This window comes from Labrus mixtus, chromosome 5, assembly GCF_963584025.1.
Source record: "Labrus mixtus chromosome 5, fLabMix1.1, whole genome shotgun sequence".
Lineage (NCBI taxonomy): Eukaryota > Metazoa > Chordata > Actinopteri > Labriformes > Labridae > Labrus > Labrus mixtus.
In genome coordinates this window covers 14,913,988-14,934,341 of record NC_083616.1, presented here as the reverse complement: position 1 = coordinate 14,934,341, position 20,354 = coordinate 14,913,988, and the positions used below count along the sequence as shown (strand labels likewise).

The following is a 20,354-nucleotide window of genomic DNA, read 5'->3' as shown; positions in this document are numbered from 1 at the left end:
ACAGGAATGCTTAGAAAATAATACATTAAAGAACAACTACAACAAAGCAAATTTAAGTATAAAACGTAACATACAATGTTGTAATTCATGTCCAGCTTGCGTTACCAGCGTTTGACTCAATCTTGAATTTAAACTCAAAAGTGGTTACAGTCTATGGTTATAATATCTTAATTTGCAAACATAAACGGAAATACTGAGTCTTAAAAACTATTTAATACTCACCACTGCCCCCATGTGGTCACTGTATTTGTCTATTTGTAATGTTTTCAGGGGGAGTTTAACCACACTGCTTGTTTTCAAGGATGGAGACTCGAATTTGTTCATAAACATACTTGATTTTACCCCCTCAGTAAATGCAACAAAAGTATGATAGGATCAGGAAAGTATTCTGAAAAAAAATCAGGTAGAGATATCGACACATCACTTTGAACCATTCTTGTGTTCAATATTGAGAGAGTAGACATTCTTTTTATTTAATACAATGTAATGGCACTGTATGTCACTTCAAATAATGTCGTTTATTAGATATAGTTCGATGTATTTTTACTATATAAAGTATTTTGCAACTCTGCAGTGTAACCTTTGGACAGACATGTCACTTCACTACATGACACGAGTTCAGTCTCTGGAGAGTAAGCATGTAAAAGGGGGCCCAAATGTCCCTGTATTTCAAGCAGGAAACATCCGGCACCGTGGAGACTTATATGTACACGTCTTCCCGATTATCTCAGTCATTATGTCACTCCTAAATACTGTCTTTATTAATACATGATGTATCATTTTAATCGATGGAAGGATAAAGCTACTTAAAGCCAATTGCTATTAGGATTTGTAGTTCTCCCTTTTTAAATCTTACCTCAGCATAATCTATGGATCAACAGAGGTTTAATAAATGTGACCAAAACGTGAAGATGCAGCGAGGAGAAGTCCTGTAGTAGTTTTGTGCCCATGGAGTCTGAAGGAATATTCAACACGGGTTCAATCAACTGTAACAGGGAATTATAATATAATCCATTTGAACTACAGAGCAGGTGAAGACATCTCATTGAAGTTATTCTGCACATTGATCAGGATAAGTCATTGTCACAAAAGGCCTTCAAATGAAACACATGAATCTTTATTACTTCATCCAGTATGACATCCGGTGCAAACACTGAGCAACGTAACCAATGGTAAGTCAGTGATCTTCACTATACATTAATAGCAGATTTTCTAGTTTCATTTTTATAACAAAGTGTTAAACAGGGGTGAAAAACATGATTTACAGTAAGTAAGAGGTTTTTTTTTTTTAAGTCAGTTGCCACATAGAATGACATGGCACAAACTACAGGGGCACAAGGAAAACTTGTGTTGAAAGTTTCCTCCAGAATGGAAAATGTTCTAAAAAAGGAAGGAAAAATAAGATGAGACTGTTTGTAATAAGTTAAGACTACAATGCAAACTGAGGACCCGAAAGCATGAGAAAACGGAGGACAGTGGCGTACATTGGCTATTACATAATGCACATGCAGACATGTCAGCCAGAGCAACCAGAAGTCAAATACTGGTTTTGTGCAGTAAACGTTTAAACAAGTTAATTGAAGCTCTCTTGAAACCAGGTCCAAAAGAATCTGCTCAAAGAAAGTACAAACAAGTATAAAAGAAAATAATTTAAGAAGAAAAGAGAAGGGAGACTAACACTCTCCATAAAAAAGAATCTACTTAAAAGAAAGGAATTGAAAGTATTTTCCTTCCTATGTTTTCCAACGAGACCATGGTGGGTAAACAGCCAGTTTTGTTAGGAATGGGATCATGTCAGATGCAATTTCTAGAGCCTGTTGGTACAGCACAATGTCTTTTTATTGGTGTGTGTTTTTTTTAACAACTGCTAGTGACAGCCCAAGTTGTGCCAAACATCTAGTGGTTATGTTGTCGTATGTGCCACTTCTACTTCTTCAGCTTTCAGTCTCTACAGAGCACGTGGCCTCTTGGGATTGATCTGCTTACTGGCCTGCTCCTCCTCCTGGAGTGTAGAACGAAATGACTTCACTTTATCTGTTGAAGGAAGAAAAGAGAGGTAAGTGTGCAGTATGTCACAGCAGGATGGATCGTCATCAATTGGTCACATCTGTCAGCAGCGTTGTCAAACTGCACTATCATTTGTAGCTTTGCACCTAGTTACTTTTCAAATTCAATAACGCTGCTACAATAATAGAAAGAGAGGAGAAAGGGAGTCCAGCTGAATTTGTCTATAACCTATTTCAAAGCTGCTGGAAGATGACAATTCACCAAGAAGTTTATCATCGATAGTGCACACCCCACACAGCAGCAAAAACCACTAGACAGCTCTAGACCTTGCACGATAATGCACGGGTGCATTTCGCACAGGAGAAAGAGAAGATTCTGCGGCTCGAGAGGCAGCATCAGATGGATTACAGAGGTCAGCTAAATTTCATATCTTCCCTGACTGAGGTGATGGAGCAGTGGCAAAGCCTCCATGAGCTGCTGCAGCGGCTGAGAGAGAGATTTGGCACTCACTACGTTTCCCAGCCATGCTCCATGTTCATCACCAAGGGCAGGTAAAAATAATAATCAGCAATCGGTTTGAAGCAAAGAACTTTGTTGATCAAAAACTTAAAAAAGGTCATCTTTACTTTTGTGATATTTATGAAGAGTCTTAATAAAGAGTCTAAATGTTCTCTGAACACAAATTTTTCAAAGCCTTTTTTTCCCTGAATGTTCAAACCACAGATTGTAAATATTCATGAACGAAGTCTGAGTGACGTCACCCGTCTGTTACTGCAGGGGGCTTTGGAGTCCCAACAGACCAAGGAGGAGCCACTCCATACTAACAGCCGGCTTGATTTGAAATCACCGCCTGCTCCACGATTTGTAGGCCAGGACTAAAAGTACCGATAGCAAGATATATTGTTGACGACATGCTTCCCATATCAACTGTTTGCCACAGCAACACTAAATGTGTCAATCAATATTATTTTAAGTATTGAAGCAAAATAAATTTTACTTTCCGAAGTAATATTAGATATTAGTAACTAGTAACTGTAGTAGTAGCAAGTAGTTACTCATTTTCCTGTGTGTCAGCAACTCTTAAGTCATACCTCGAAGCTCAGTGAGGATTTCTATCTTCTGGTCTAGGATCTGTTCCAGCTGAGTGGCGTACGACTCCACGTCATAATCGACCTCCTCTGTCATCTCCAGCAGCACCTTTTCATCTTCTAACCACCGGATGGACTCCTGCTCACAGAGGACAAAGACATCAGAATATTTACCGATCAGACGGGCGAAGGAATACCTTTCATTCTTATTGGGTAAAGGTTCCTCATTACAAAGAGGCACCTCAAATGTAATTGATGTAAAGCAGCAATAATTGATCAATTATATTACTTAGTAAATTAAAAAAAATACAATATACTCTCTTAAATATTAACAAATGACCTGGGTCAAGGAGTATAAGAATAACTTGTGTAGATCTTTGTGTAAATGAAAATGGAGTCTTGAAAGACTTGTGTGTCCTGACTCCTGACCTGGAAAACAGCTCGATGGTCCTCCAGAACCTGCTCCTCCATCTCTACCAGCTGAGACACTGCCTCATGAAAGGTAAAAAGCTGGGGAGACACTTCCTCCTCCTGGTGAAGAGAGAGTAGAAATGTTTGACAGGGACACAGAAACAGGTTTAAAATGCATTAAAGCAGCAAGAACTCAACAAATGATCTTCTCAAATCTGGATCTCTATGGACATTCCTGTACACGTTTAAATAATCCTGAATCCTTCAATGTAAAAACAAACTTCTGACTTCCTCACACAGGAGTGTGTGTGGGAACAGTTTTGATAAGGACAGGTCTGTGTTGTGTTTCCAGATGTTTATGTACATGTCTCCAAAGTTAATAATACACATGTCCAGACAGTCTCTTAATTTCCACTACAGCATACATCTTAATGTACTGTATATCTTGGGTTTTTCCTGCTTTCAAAATTTGGGGACAGAAGCCTCCGTCTAATTCTGTATCTCCACCGGCCCTCATTTAACTCTAACAGGTGATTTCACAGTTCTCCAAGTACAACACGTGGTGAATTTCTCATTTCTAACTGTAGTTACAACTGTACGCCAGGAAACACGCTTCCAAGCGACTAAAATGGAAGAAAAGAGCCAGGTGAGGAAGATGTTGTTTTTTTGCTGCTGTACAGGCATGCCTAACACAAATATCCAGCTACCACTGAATTGTCCCTAATGATGATTTGTCCTAAAATGATAAACACCTATACAGATCTCTGAATACTCGTTCAGCTGTGACCTTAGAGACTCCAGATTTAGCGGATTTCATAAACTTCACAGATAGACCTGAGAGTCACATAGAGTAACACAAGGCTTAATGATTAAATATGCTGTTTTTGTTTTGAGTTTGAATGCCCTCCGTCTTCTCTCACCTATATATAAATGTCACAAATTACATTTTCTTGGTTACAGCGTTGTGGCGTGTGATTAAAACACACTGAATAGCAGACGTATTGAAGAAGTACCATAGAAGAAAAAACATTGATAATAAAGGGCTAAAAACAACCTCAAATAACGTTCACACTACAGCATAAAGAGAGACACAGAGTTCATAATAACAGTCAGGATCAACACGTCATGAATTCAGTAAGACATTTGTTTAACAGAACAGACCCCGCATACTTACATTCTGCTCACAGAGCAGTTTGAGGTCGTCTCTCTGTGGCGAGATACTAAGCCAATCCTCGTCCAGAAGATCCAGCTGGTTGACAGCGTGGATGGTAGGTCGACCACCGTCTATCATTTGGTTGGGGTCTACTGTGAGCTCCTTCACCCTGCAGAGAAAAAAAACACATGGAGCTGGTCAGGTAAGTAGACCCACTCATGCTGCTGCTTGAGTTTGGGATGTGAGGGGTCAGAAGCATTCACAAAGAGTGCAGGATGGTGGCATCATGACAGAGACATTTTGCACGGGGAAGGATGACTGTTGGCCTTATGAAGCTCTGAGCTTTATGATAATTATTCTGTCCGTTTTTATAATGATCAAGCTAACCTGATTCAAAGGCAGAGAAATATGACTATGAGAGGGATTACTTGCTCAGAGTTTGCTAAACTAAAAGCTCATCCTGGACGCTTTCACTTTAAAAGGTCATGGATGTTTCAGTGTTATTATTGGTGCCAAACAGCAATAAGCTCTTTATTAAGTCAGGTTTTGAACCAGCATATGTTCTGATTAAATCAGACCCAGGTGTCAAAGTCATCCCTGACTTCCTGAACCTCAGCACTGATGTTTTTTCGGACAGAACAATTAGAAGAAAAAAAATATGCGGACAGATAGATACATTGTTTCTCAGGAGACAGTGAAAAGAAAGCACTCATGTCCACAGCTAGGCAAAGACAAATGCATTAGCTCAGGTCAAAGCTGGGTAGTGAGAGGATGAAAGTGTGAGAATCATGCAGATGAAAAACAGGACAGTTAAGATGGTTGTGGAGGTTTTTCCAGAGAGAACAGTTGATGGAGTGAATGAAAGCTGCTAAATGAGCTTGTGGTTGTGTATAATAATATTAGGAGTACCTGCGAGGAGCACATGAACGTGTATGTGTGTGTGATTGTGTTGGTGATTGCGTGCAGTGAAGTGCTTTGGGGAGTGCTCGACCTGCTGGGAGAGGTATCAGCAAAATCATCGAACTCAAAGGTATTGGTTGGCGAGTGGTCAGAGCGACTTCCCTGACCGCCCTGGGAGAAGGGAATGTCCGATGGACTAATCCCAAACTCTTTCACTCTACACGGTGGCCAGCCACACCAGCGCACAGAGGAGTGGAGGGCAGGAGAGAAGAGGGAAAGAAAGCAGGAGAAGGAGAGGAGAGAAGGAATACAAGAGAGTCAGACAGAACTACTGCAAGAAGGCAGAGACATTTACAACATAGGTACAGCTAATAATAATCTACGTTTGAGACACTGGGGAATACAGAGGAGCTAAAGGAGTTATAATTTCACTATTTCCATTAGTTCCTATGGCAACAATATATTTTCCAAATCACTGTAGTAGGGAAACATATCCCCACCTGTTGGCGTAGCGTAGTGTGTTGAGGGTGTTCTCACAGGACGTCATACCGGGAGAGATTGTTGCAATCTGTGCAGAGATCATTGAAATTGAAAATCTTGTAGAGGAATGAATACACTGTTAAGACGTTTTAAAAAGGCAATGAACTGACCATGCATGTGCGTGAATTTTCTCCAATGAAGGAGTCTCTCAGGACCTGGGTGAGCTTGCTGGCTCTGAATGGAGTGTGGGGCTTGTTACGGCCGAGAGCCCTGATACACTCCTGAAACAAGAAGAGAAAGGTTTAAATGGGGATCACTGTATTGTGCCTGTTCACAAACAAAGAGAAAAATGAAGTGCATTTTTCCACCTAAAGAAGCAGGAAGTACAAGCTAAAATCAAGGTAGTTAATGCTGCCTAAAAACCTTTAGAGCCAGCAGGCTTTTGTTGATCTCAGCCCCCTCCAGACGAGTTTGTCGGTCTGCACTTGATGTATCCGCCCCTCTCTCATTCCCAGCAAGGTCGATGAGCGAGAACTTGCCGTGCATTTTCCCCTTCCTCCGAAGAATGATCTGGAACACAGCGTGGCTGCGGGATGAGTGGGCATTGGCTGACGTCTGCCCTGATGTTCTGAGGATGGAAAAGGGAAACACAAGATGAAAAACGGGCAAGAAATTAACAACTGTAGAAGAAATAACAATGGTATGAATTATTAATGGTATGACATTCACATTGTGACAAAGGAATATGACAGGGTAACTTATATTCTACTACGGATATTCGCAGGATAATTGACAAACTCCTTTAATGCAGTACAAACACAAGAGTGCCACCGACTAACTAGCAACATTGTCGCCAAAGTTTCTGTTGCTATACCTGCAGCTGTTGCCCACTTCTATGAGTTTCAGCACTTCCTCTGTACACTTGACATCCTTCTCCTGAAGCCCCACAACCTGCACCTGCTGTTTGCCGTCCTCCAGTACCCTCAGCTTAGTTTTACGATTCAGCAGGTCAAACACCTACAAATACAAGCACACAGTCAGTCAGAGTTTAGGCTTTTATTTTAGGTGAAAAGGAAACACCTGAAAAAATAATTTCATATCACTTGCCTTTCCACTGTAGATTTCAAAAAAGGTTGCGTACACTTGCAGATCTAACTTCTTGTAATTGGGTTTCTTCAACATGAGAAATACATCCCGAGCTGCAAGAAAAGAGAAGTCAGTGTCAAAGCAAACACAACCCTTCACAATATTTAATAACCAAACACATCCATTTCTTTACTAACAAGAACACAATAAGTTGGCACAGAAAACACAAATCACCAACTTACCAGCTAATGCATAAATTCCTTTAGAGCAGTCTTGGTTCTTCCCAGAGAAATCTCCACCCATTGTCTAAAGAACAAAGCACAATACAATATAAGAGGAAAGATACTTTAAATAACCTGAATGGGTTATAGAATACAACAAACTCTTTATGGGGACTGTTAGGTTTGATCCCTTGTAAGTGATGTGGTTTTGGCGTTTTGAAGGAGTCATTGCATTTAACTCACATGTGTTTTTCCACTGCCTGTCTGCCCGTAAGCAAAGCAGGTGGCCATGCCTCTTTCAAAAATGGTTTCCACCAGAGGTCTGGCAGTGAACCTGCAGGGCAAGAGTGTTAAAAAAACAACACACACTTATTCACAGCTGTGTATGCAATATCTGACTCAACATGTTGACAAGACAGGTGTCACTTCTCGAATAACTGCTCGTTGAGTTGTTGCTACGAACCTGTAAACCATCTCGTTGGTGGTGCTGTCATCGAAGGCGTAGTCAAAGCGGAAGGTCTGGTTCTCCAGGTAGCGGGTGAGGTCAACTTTCTGTTTAGGTTCATGAACCATCACCACATCCTTACTGGGGATGGTGATCACATCCAAATCCTTCACAGTCAGCTCTGGAAACCAGCAGAGGCAAGTATTTCAGCACATAAATACTTTCTATACTTTTATTTGATTTACTGTAATTTATTTTATTACTGAAGATTTTACCTTTCTTGTTGAGTGGGCGTTTCCTTACACAAACACATATTCTGTGCTCTTCAATCTGCACCACAACAGAGAAGAACATTTTGTTATAATGTTGCCACGGGTGAACTTCTCTAAAATGGAAAGAAAAGGACAAAAATCTCTGCTCACCAGATCTGCTGTGGTCAAGGGCCTGTAGTCTAGACTGGCTCGGAAATCGCGGATCATATACATGATCTCATAGTTAGGGATGGTGGTATCCACCTCCTGAAGGAGGACGAGCAGGAAATGAAGAGTCAGAGTGGTGTAATTATTATCCATTTTCAATTTATCATCCCAATACCACAATTTAAGAGAATACAAAGAATTAAGAAAATGTTTGGTGAATTAAGAAGGAGAAATGTACCTGAGCTCTTTTCTCCCTGAGCTCCTGCTGCTGAAGCCGACGCCTCTCTCTCTTCTCCTGCAGTTTCTCCACCTCCTTCACGCAGTTAGACTTCCTCCTCGCTGCCATAAAGACAAGAGAAACCGTTAGCCTACTGCCTTCCTCAGGACATGCCCATATCCTTTCTTGGTTAAAAGGACCTTTCCTTTCTCAATCCACTCCCACGCTGTTCCTCCTACCCTTTAAACTTCAGTCTTTTCTACTTTGCTTTAGCAGCATCATTCTCTCAGGAAGTCTTTCCTTTCTCTTGGTCGTCCCCCAGAAAGACAGGAGACCTTGGACTATTTCCAACAAAACACAACAGTGGACTGTGCTCAAGCACAGACCAGGATGTAGTGTCTGGAACACAGTGCCTCCAGTATAACACTAGCCGCTTTCTCTACATTACCAACAAAAGGCCTTTAGAGTGTGTTCAATCTGCTCTCTTGATTTTTTTGCATTGTTAATCACAACTGGACAAGAGGACAGCTAAAACTAGGATATGTGCCTTGTATAACTGCAATTAAATTTGAGGCAGAATCAGACAAAGAATGATTAGAATATATGATTTGAATCCACCACAGTTAAACAAGGTTATTCTGAATTTCCCAGCACAGTACACCCACAGATTAGGTCACTCACAATCTATTAATTACCTTTAAAAGAGAACACAAATTAGCAAACAAGTGAGTTAAAGCCACTACTGAGTCCTCACAGAGTTAATAAAAAAAACAGTATTATCTGATTAGCTCTGGCTCATTGCTGCAGCCTCAGCCCCCAACTGTAAAGTCTGGACGTGGCTCTGTAATACAGTCCTGGCCTCCTGCTGGCTCCAGGCCCTGTGAATCCACTACCAGAGTAGAGAGATTAATAATCTGCTCTAATCTGGGAGCAGGGGAGGAGCTGGGTCAGCACTGGGAAAAGGGCTCTCACTACTTGTGGGTCTCACAGGCTGTCAATTGTGGATCTGAAAGGTGTGAACGAGAAACTAAGTGCCCCCCCCCCCCCCCCCCCCCCCCCTCTCCTTGACTCATTAAAAGACAGAGAGCTACTGGAAGGAATTAATTGAGAAGACTTTTCTAAGTGTGCTTGTGTGTGACTCAGCAGAAATCAGACCAGGAAGAGACAGCCAGTTGTACAGCAGGGGAAGGTTTTTTTTTACTCCCTGTCTAATACCCAAAAAGCCTGTCAGTTGGATGGATTGTGTTTGTGCTACTTCACCACCACAGCTCTGAATAGCATCAAGCAGACATTTTGGGTATACTATCGTCTCGTAAAACTAGAGGACTCTCAGTTTCTAATGGGAACTCTATTCGAATCACCATGAATCATTGAGGGCAGGGGAAACATGCAGGTGATACATACAAAGCTGTCCAAACTCCTTTCTGGAAATGGGTTGATGTGACGATTCTGTGATAAACATGAACATTAGACATTCAACAGCTGTGATAATATATCTGTTTTCGGTATATGGCCCAAATCATTTTAAAACACGACCCCAAAAAATACTTTTATGAGGGAGATCAAAGTTAGGTGACAGCTTAGGTTCACCTAAAGCACCTTATTGTGTGACCATTTTACCATTCTGCAGTTGCTGTTGTGTCTGAGCTTGAGTGGGAGGTACAGGCAGCTGAGATGGGGGCGGGGGTGCAGGCTCAGGTTGTTGGGGCTGTGTGGGTCTGGCCCGAGTCGGAATACCTGTTTACACCAAAGCACAAAGGTAAGGAATGAAAACTTACGACTCACATGGTGAAAACACAACACTTTTGATCCTTTATTCAGTTTTAGATTTAATTAAATTATAAACACAGAAATTCTACTTGACTACGAATGACTCTTATTAGGAATTGGAACATCCAGATCAAGAGTTCGTATTTGTTGTTGTTGATTTGTGCGCCAGATTGTAGCGAAAAAAGCAGGCTGCTTAGACATGATACTTCATTGTATTAATAACTTAATTGTGTGCATTGTTCTCGTCTTTCTGTCTGTTTCTTATTGTTTCTAACTGTTCTTTGCTCGTGTCTAATCCTTTTGGTTTTTGTAAAGCACTTTGGATGCAGTTGAGCATGAAAGGTGCTTTATCAATACATTTGCCTTGTCATACCTAAATATCTCTTGAAAACCACATCCATGAAGCTACATCCTCAAAATGATAATAAAAATGAACCAGCACTTCTCTACAAAAACATAAAAGGTTAGTGTTCATAAAGAGGGAATTTTATGTTGCATTGTTTCATAAAGGTTGACACCAATGTGTGTGTTTATACTTATACTACGTGTTCTGGTGTGCATCACTCTGACATGACACTGCCAGTACGCTAGTTGGTTTGGATTTGGGACTTAAATGGAGTTGCTAAAAACAGTTTCTTAAAAAACTTTAATACAGAAAAAAGAAAGGAGGTCAGAGCAGAGGAGATGAAGTACAAGTCCATTAAACTGATCGGTTCACAAAGTAAAATGGCTAAGCCGTATCTATGGTGTAAACGCAAAGAAGAAATAGACTTTAGATTGCGCTAGTTTATGGTAGCTGTGCTGAGCATTAACTGTAGTTGAATAAACCTAGGCCTAGGAAGCAAAAAGACTTGTGGCATAAAGGGTTTTTGTTGTGTGAGATATAGTGATAAAGTAGTTATAGAAGGCTTGAATAATCAGTTTTTCCACTGATGTGTTTTGAATGTAATGACACTATAATTGGACCAGTCACAGATACAAACCTCTGTTATCCCTGGACGGAGTGTCATTCTTAACAGGTGCTATTGTCCGACGGTTCTGCAACAACAACAAAAAGAAAAGCTCCAGTTGATACAGACGGGATAGGATGAGATATCCTAGATTTCAATTATTTTTGTTCAGTGACTCCTAGATTTGCTTTAACGTACAAAATTTCACTGCTACTCAGGACCCGAGAAAGGAAACACATAATAAACTTGGTTCTGTTTTCAGCCTCTTCTGCTTGCATCTGTTATGTCGAGCTACAGAAATAGAAGAAGCCTGAGAGTCAGATTAGTGGGAGTACAGAGGACTCTTTTATTAACACTTGTGTTTGTGATGACCCTGAACACATCTTGAAGTTTTTTTTCCGAAATGGAGAATGTCAAAGTTATAAAAGGCTACAACTCCCTGTACATTTCTTGTGAGGATGATTCCTGTTCAGATCCTGGGTTTGTTTAACACTAAATCCACTTTACAGCTTTAGACTCAGTGAAACTACCATAATTATAAAATCAATACAGGCCTTTACAGTATCCCATTAGAGTGACAGTAACCTTTATTAGCCAGTTAAACTACATTATAAACTGTGAGAACTTTTTATACTTGACATTGCCTCACAGTTTTAACCTTAATGTTTATACAAAGAAAACTGAAAATAGATTTGTATTAAACAGTAGTGTTAATCACATGTGCCATATTTACCTAAATAATCCTAGTGTTTGCGTGGTAAAACATCCCTAATCTTCTGTAAACCATACACAGTGTACTTAACAGGACCAATTAGTTAGTTACTTAGAAGGATCCCGCTTCTATATTAAGGTTTAACAAACTGCAGCCAACTACTTGAGCAACTCCGAGCACATTAGATGCACTCAGGCCATACTGTCAGAATCATCATACTGTGTATGTAGACTGTTGAATGTTTACGTTCTAACAAATTCTTATTGTATTACACTGATTTATTGTGGCTGTTGCTGAATTATATAAAATACTGTTACTCACCTTTGCAATTTTGTTGACCTTTACACATGTTGGTGTGGGTGGGGGTGGAGTCTCTGGACTAGGGGCAATTTCCTCATCTGGAGCCACGTCAGGGTTAAGTGCAAATATACTCTCCAAGTCAATCTGTCCAGAAACAGAGGAATATTAGTGTCTAAAGGTTTCATGTCATCAGTTATGATAACACCAATCAGCTGGGTAAACTAGACTAGACTAAACTAGTGCCTTGCAGACATTAGGACCTGGATGACCAGACATTTTTTGCTGCTTAACTCAGACAAGACTGAAGTTATTGTGCTCGACCATAAAAACCTCATGATATAACTGTCCTGACATCAGACTGAATCTTGGGAGTTCTATTTGATCAAGATACGTCCTTTTACTCACTCTTAAAACAAATTTCAAGGACAGCCTATTTTCACCTTCGTAATATCTCAAAAAATCAGGCATATCCTGTCGCAAAACAAAGCAGAAAACCTAGGCGGCAAGGAAATGTGGACAACAGGAACGTGAGGAATACAAAAGACAAATCCTTCCTGCATCTTATCCCATCTCCCACTACTCCATTTTTCTTGACAATGAGTAAGGTCTTTTACCTGCTCTTTAGTAAAGCACCTCCAGATAACGCTTGTTATGAATTGGCACTATACAAATAATGATTGATTGATTGATGGTCAGTGAGTATAATACATATCTACATTAATGTGTTCATTGGCCCTCAACATGTGCTAAAACATCAATAAAATCAGTTAATTGTTTTTGTGTCATTGTTAGAAAAACTGGTCCAAAAGCGGTGCTTATAGTGATTTATCATAAGGAGCAATATAGTTAAAGAAGGAGTAAACACTTATGAAGCACACATCTTTTCTGAAACTATTTAAGTTTTCATTTGTGAATTTGAACAAGTCTCCCTCTATGCAAACCGGCAGACTGTCAGTCAAGAAGGTTTGTCCCAATCTACAGGCTTTAATGATGACATGATTCAATAAAAGGACACAGACTGGACTTTGACTGTAACATCATAGCCCTAAAATGTATGTGATGCAAACATTAGTAGCTCAAGGGCTGGCAGGAGAAACTCTGGATAAAGTCAGAGTGTTTGCGTTCAAACATACAGCTCACCCCGAAAACTTCTGAAGTTTTGCAGGAGTAAGTTTGTGCAAGTGTAACAGCATTACAATAAAACAAGAGCACAGTGTGTCTGATGCATTGCAGGTTAATAAATGGTGGTTTACCTCTTTTCCTTTAGTGTCTCCATTTTCAATCCACTCCACTGTGACGCTCTCGTTGTCCTCATTCAGAGAGGTCACCATTGCCTGATGTATACGTCCTGTGAAAGTATTATAGACATGGGAAAAAAACATCAGATAGGCAGACACTATAAATATAAAGGTGGTCTTCACAAAGGACAACATTAGGGCACTTACAAGATCACTGGTTGTATATAAATTGTTTATAGAGTGTTATTGGCCCTTCATGTGCGATTCACAACATCAAGTTTCAGAAATGAAAAGATTTTTCAAGGACTATTCTATCAATCAAATGTATTACCTTTCCCAGACACATGGAAACACACACAGGCTCACATACAACAGATTTCGCTAATAAGACCATCACATAAAGACCAGGGCTGTGATTAGATGATTCTCTTTTTATACCTTTCAGCTAAATCATTCCACAATGATTCAACTTGATATAATTTTCTATGATTGTACAAACCAACACCTCTGAGCAAATGGTTTTATGTTTAGGAAATATCAGATTATGTGAGGCAAGTAGTTGGCATATCATTGCTGACAGAAAAGCAAATATATGTACCTATATGTAAGACAAACACAAAAGGTAAAGAAATGACTACACAGCGTGATATCCAGACAGACTTCAATCATGTTATGTGACTGGTAATAAACACTGAAAAAAAACAGGATTTAAATGAAGCATCAAAAAAATAACTCCAGTACATGCTCACACAAAATATTAACAGAAAATATTTTGGTATCAACACCTCAAATAAATGATGCTGGTTCCTAAAACACTGAGGCTACTCTAAGTGAGATCTGCCGATTAGTTTTTTTGACCAAAAAAGTGGGGCAGAGAGAGAGTGGGGCTTGACATGCGCCGAATAGTTTCTGATTAGGAATCCAGAATCAAACCTAAACCAATGCCTTGACGATGAGATTTGAGAATGACCCGTTGGAAAAGATCACTGATAATATAGGCAGTAACAGCTGCTTCTTGCTTGTGTGCTTCTCTCCGCCTCTCTGTCTGCAGGGTAATGATACCAGCTGTAAAGTGCCTGCTCAACTCTCCCATCATTGGCTATGAGTATCTAACTGTATGCTGTAAATTCCCAGCACAATCCAGGGAAACCACCACCATGTCCTTTTATCTATTATTCAGAGACTCACAGGGAGCCAGTGAGCAAAGATGGGTTTACTGTTCTCAACTGATGACCATTTCTCTGATTTACCTTACACTGGTTCTAAAGTGGCAAATATACAACACACAAAATCTTACAACTGGGAAAATTTGGAGAATAAATATTGAATTAGTTGAAAAGGGGGTAAACCAACACCTGGTCGTGAACAGCATTTTTTAACATGGTTAATATTTCTACAGTATCATGCAATGTAGCTCTGTATGATAGAACAATGACAAGACAGTACTGGGATACATTAAATAGAAAGCACATATTATTGATATATAAAAAATGTAGTAACATTATGTGAATTTGAGGTTGGATGGGCAACTTTGAGCAATTAGCAAATATAGGCTGAATCAAATTGATAATACAACCAATGACCAGTCTTTGATATCACTGCATAAAACAACATGAACAATAACCAAAGCAACTACTGAGCGACATGTTATAGGTGTACAGCTAAGATAAGTAGTGTAACTGCTGAGGATTTAAGCATTGATCATACGAGTCATGTTTTTATGTTTATGTCAAAGAGTCACCCCTGCACTGTCTGAAGGTATTGATTTTCTTGTTTTTACCCTCATTTGTGAAGGTTTTCTTTTAAGTGTCTTCCTTAAAAGAGTGAGGAGAATCCTCTGAACTGTGGATAGAAAGCCAGATGTGAATAGTATGATGGCAAATAATCTACTATTAATGTGACATAGTCATTTACAAAAACCCTTGGCAGCAAAAAAAAGTTGGCTGGAACAACACAGACATGTGCTGCTTGGTGTTTCACTTCTTAAAAAGTCTTAAGAGCATGATTGCAGCACTCAGAGGATATTCTGAGGCTACAAGAGGGTTAGCCAAGGTCCTCCAATTCACTGCAGCGTCCTGCTTATGGCTCTTTGCTGCTGGTGATAACAAAGTAAGACAAGATGGAAATGTAACTGGCCTAAGTGAATGTCATTGGTCATGTTTGAGTACCAAAGGAGCCTTTCTGTGCAGGGATCATAGGGGTTCATACGACTCAATAGGACCTGCTGCATTACTAACTGCAATGTAATTAAGTAATTCATAGAATAGTTTTTGACCTGAGATCAGGGCAGTTACGACATACACAATAATGGGGCCCGCCTCAGCTCCAGGTCTTTGCATATTGTTAGGTTGACCAAAAAATTTTGATCAGTATATCCAATATGGTGTCCGCTATGGATAGGCTACAAAAACAGCCCTTCAGAAACCAATGGGTGATGTCACTCAGGTTTCGTCCATTAATATTTACAGTCTATGATATAAACAGCCTACTCCTACTCACATGTGCTGGATAACAAAGTCACATAATAGCTTGTTTTACAGCAGCTGATATGCAGATTAGCTGTAACTGAATAAACTGTCTGCTGTGTCCCACTTTTATGCTAAAACCTGGCTGGATGATTATGTTGACACTCCCAATAGTTAAAGGGGCTTAAGAGAGGGGGCTTCAAGCTCTGCTAAGCCTAAGGAACAAACAAAGCCTTGGAAGCATCAGTTTCACTACAAAACATAGATGATGAAATTCTGTTAACATAGCTTAATGTGGTCTAGGTCTCTCTTAAGCCTGCATGATATGAGAGAAATATGCAATGTGCAACAACATTATTCAATATTATGACAACGGTATGAAGTGCGACTGAAACACAAAATTAAAGAGAGCATAATAACTAACAGTGTCTTTGTCTGTCTGCTGTTCTCCATGTTTTACAGAACAGCTGTGTTTCCAAAAAGTCCCTTCTAATACCAAAATGAATCTAAAAATGTGTTTTGCTCTCCACTAAATTTGAATTTATCAATCCGCGATAAGATGATAGTTTAAAGCATCAAAATGGTGTAAAGCATGGTCATTATACACAAGCCTCCGTACATCTGGTCAAATGTATTGGTGCTGAGTGAGAAAGCATTGTTTAACTATATTAAAATTTGAAAACAAAGTTAATTCATTTATTGAGATAAATTCTTACATTGCGATATGTTTATCAAGAAGGCTCATGTATATTGCTGTAATAATAAAATTGCAATTAATGGCACAGCCATAAACACCTAGTACTCTACATTACAAGACAGACACTTCAATACTGCACACAGTTATGAATACTTTATGACAGGAAATCATCCATTGTAACTATTAAACATAAACCATAATAGCAGAAAAGTTAAAGAGCTGATGATGATACAGTGAGAATTAACTTTAAAACACTCATGTTTAGGAGAGAGATCACACTCTCAACGGGCCTGACTATGAAAGGGAAAAAAACAGACAGATTAAGCGAGAGAGAGAGTCCTGGCAGAAGTGAGGGAGCTGGCTGCAACAGATGGGGTGGTGGCTAATGGCCTGAATCTGGCTTGAATCTGAACCAGCCCTGCCACCAACCCCCCAGAGATCGAGCAATCCCTGCTCTGGATGCAACACCAACCTGCAGGGAAATGGACGGACGGAAGAGCTTCCCTCTCTACTGCTTGCTTTGCGTTTCTCACACATCTCACTCTGGGTCTTAGGGTACTGAGCAGAGTCTAGGCAACTGCCTCAGGTATACAACGGCTGACAAACACACCCTTTCCAGTTTAACCTTCAATCCAGGTCTTTAAAAGAGTCAATTGTTGTGTGGGGGTTTTGTGCAAAACATTACCACTGGGTGTAGCCTAATCCTGGAAGGACCAGCAGGAATGACACAAACTTTTCAGTCATCTTTTGGCCTCTGGCCCTGAAGCAATGCTGTTGAACTACACAAGGCAGGCAGAATAAAGCTGACATTCACATTGGGAAGAATAATTAGCGGCCTATGTCTACTTATCTGTTTACCACTCAAATAAACTAAAGTGAAGGTATTGTAATCAATATGCAGTAGGCTACTTCTTAAGGGTAAGCACAGAACAGCATTACAGTATTATCACTAAACTCTTGATATATTTTCTTGTCACTTCGATGACTTTATCGCAGACATTACAAGAACACCGTTTTATATTATACACAAAACCTATCCCGATACCGAAAATCTTTTAAAATGCATGCCATGTTAACACACATTTTGAATCTCATCTTTGGACATAAAAGAGCGTTTCCATAACAACCAACACATTTTCACAAGTTAACACCAGCTTTAGTAAACACTGGTCTAGCTCATTATCATAGTGTTTTAATTGCATGTGGTTTAAATGCAGCCAAAGAGCCCGCTATAAGTCAACTAAAGAAAAGGGGCTTCTGTATTAAAGCCGGTAACATTTAGCCAGTCGGCTAACAAGCTAATGTTGCTCTCTGCCGAACTAACGTTAGCTTGATTAGCAGAAGAGCTAGCTCAGTAAGATTAGATATTGTTTGAATTAATGACTGAGGTTCTTTAGGTGTGCTAACGTTTGACACCGAGGTTAATTAAAGTCAAATAAAAAGCACGTTGTGTTGTCAAAGGACATATTGTATGTGTATATTGGATTGGTAAGAGGCGCTAACAAAGGTAAAGGCTCATTCAGAGGCTCTCCGCCCTCACAGCACCGACAGCACCGCAGCAACAAAGATCCCCCAAAACAACTCACTCAACATTAGACAGGCTGAAACTTACCATCACTGCGCTTTATCTCCACATAAGTACCCACGACAATCTTCCCAAATACCGACGCCATTCTACATTACTCCAATAATTAACAAAAAAAAATGGTAAAACAGTTAATATGAGCCTTCAAATGCAGCTTTTTTTTTTGTATGGCAGTCTTTGGCCGGGAAGGAAGACGCAGGCAGCAAGTACGAGTGTGACGTAGTGTTTCCGGTCCGACAGTTTTCAGATTAAATCAATACGGCAACATGTTTTTAGTAAAATTAAATATGGAATATCCTGTTTTTTATAGGCTATTGCATTTTGCATGTCAGCATCATTATGTAGAAGCAATCATCATTAGGATTTTCACTTAAGTCTAACTGTCTCCCACAGATCAGCGGCACCAGTAGTGAAAGTAAATAAGTATGCTTGTTTCATTACATTACTTGGATACAATTTTGAGATTCATAATATTTTTGTCTCAAACTTTATCAACAGGCTACTTTAAGTAATTTCAGTACTTATTTTCTGTCAATTTTATACCTCTTGCTCAACATCTAATGGGAATTGTAATTTTTACTTAACTACATGAATATGATCACACTAATTTCCTTTAGGATTCATGTTGATATACAAAAGACCAAAGATAAGTTATATTTCATTAAGATAATGAATGTTTTGGGCTTGTGGGAAATTCAGTTGTTATAAATAAAGCAATAATTATCTTTACCAGCTGCAGACTAAAGTGATTAACACAGTAATGCATTATTTATTGTAGTACAGTAAAATAACCCATATCAATTTGTATTGAGCCATTCAGCATAATAGAAAATCAGACTCATTGTTAAGCCATATTTTAATGCTAATGCCATGACAGTATATTGTATCGCAAAGTACTTTCCCCACCACTTTAATTAAGAAAACCGCCTAAAACTAAATATCATCTCACCAAAAAGGATGCACCTTTTTGCATTATTAACCTTTGGTTTATCTTCCATTTACTGGGGAAGGGAGGGACCTTCTTCTGCATCCTATTTAAAATGTGGTGGTTTCTTTAACTATTACCTGTGATGTAGCAGAGGTAAAAAAATAAAAAAAATAAAAAAAGTAATTACATTTTCTAACTTTTACAAGATTCTGGTCATCTAACGGAAGTGCAAACAAGCTTTAAGGTGCTGAGTAAAGTGCAAAGCAAATATATCACATGATGAATGGCTTATAAAGAGGAATATGTTTGACTTAAAATATGTAGTATTGATTATTACAATTCATTCAAAATGATCAATATAAAATACAATTAGGTTATTTACAAAATATGTGTCACATTTTAGAAAAAACTGGTTCACTTGCCCCTGATATTTCAGGGGTGCTGAGAATATATTTAGCGGTGCTTAGCAACCCTAAAAAGGGTTTAAAACTATCTATCCTATGATTGTGGTATTTTTTTTTTTACATTTATTCATTCTAGCAAAGCCTCTGACCACCATTTCCAATGGTACTCAGCTCCCTTCAAAAGTGTAGTGGAAGGATAAGGCCACCTGGTGGCACCAAGGGTGTAAAATTACACATACTCCAACTATAATATCCCTCTTTCAAATATCCAGATAATGAACATTTTAAGATTTGCTATAAAAGAACTGGGATTCCAAACAAATCATTGTCAGTATAGCTATTTAAATTGATATGCTCTCTGACTGTATCAGGCAGGAATGTAACAACTCACTTATGTAAACAGAGGATCAATTAAAAAATAATAATAATCCTAAAACCTCTTGTAAATTTGAAACAGACAAGCATGAAATAAAACAATGTTAGACTGTGGACAAACTGCAAATAACTGTTAATGAAGTTTGCGTAATTAAGTTGTTCAATTAATTAGAAAATGACTTCATCTACTGTCATTAATTGAGTACAGTATTAAGAGGTAATACATAAGGTATAAAAAAGTTATATTTCTGAAAGGTGATGTAAAAAAGAATGGTATGAATCAAACATGAAGAAAGAAAAAAGAAAGACAAAAGCCTGACTCAGTATCAAGTTTCAAGTTTATTTGAACACAGTCACATCTGCACAAGTAAGTGTCATTTTATTTCTTTACAGACATTCCCTAATAACTTTTGTTGTGCTAGTGCTCAGTATCTGCTTGACAATAGCAAGAGGTCCTGTTCAAATCGAAAGTTTGAACTCATGTAACCCCATGGTAAGCATGC

The 20,354-nt window shown here is 39.1% G+C and overlaps 1 protein-coding gene across 4 annotated transcripts; it reads right to left on the bottom strand.

The window, feature by feature from the left end:
- Window positions 1-1,095: 1,095 nt before the first annotated feature.
- kif2a (kinesin family member 2a) lies at window positions 1,096-18,365 on the bottom strand. 4 transcript variants are annotated; one of them, XM_061038019.1, is made up of 22 exons: window positions 18,172-18,365; window positions 13,413-13,507; window positions 12,181-12,303; window positions 11,181-11,235; window positions 10,048-10,164; window positions 9,832-9,876; window positions 8,449-8,549; window positions 8,214-8,309; window positions 8,067-8,121; window positions 7,810-7,972; window positions 7,590-7,680; window positions 7,368-7,431; window positions 7,147-7,238; window positions 6,914-7,056; window positions 6,463-6,667; window positions 6,210-6,320; window positions 6,060-6,127; window positions 5,651-5,776; window positions 4,681-4,828; window positions 3,525-3,626; window positions 3,099-3,234; window positions 1,096-2,034 (listed from the first exon to the last, which is right to left on the bottom strand). In XM_061038019.1, the coding sequence occupies exons 1-22, from the start codon at window positions 18,230-18,232 to the stop codon at window positions 1,949-1,951; spliced, it is 2,283 nt and encodes a 760-aa protein (XP_060894002.1). In that variant the 5' UTR covers window positions 18,233-18,365; the 3' UTR covers window positions 1,096-1,948. The 4 variants fall into 4 exon arrangements, with proteins under 4 accessions (XP_060894002.1, XP_060894004.1, XP_060894003.1 ...); XM_061038021.1 differs by lacking the exon at window positions 5,651-5,776 and having other exon boundaries at window positions 18,172-18,364; XM_061038020.1 differs by lacking the exon at window positions 9,832-9,876 and having other exon boundaries at window positions 18,172-18,364.
- Window positions 18,366-20,354: the final 1,989 nt, after the last annotated feature.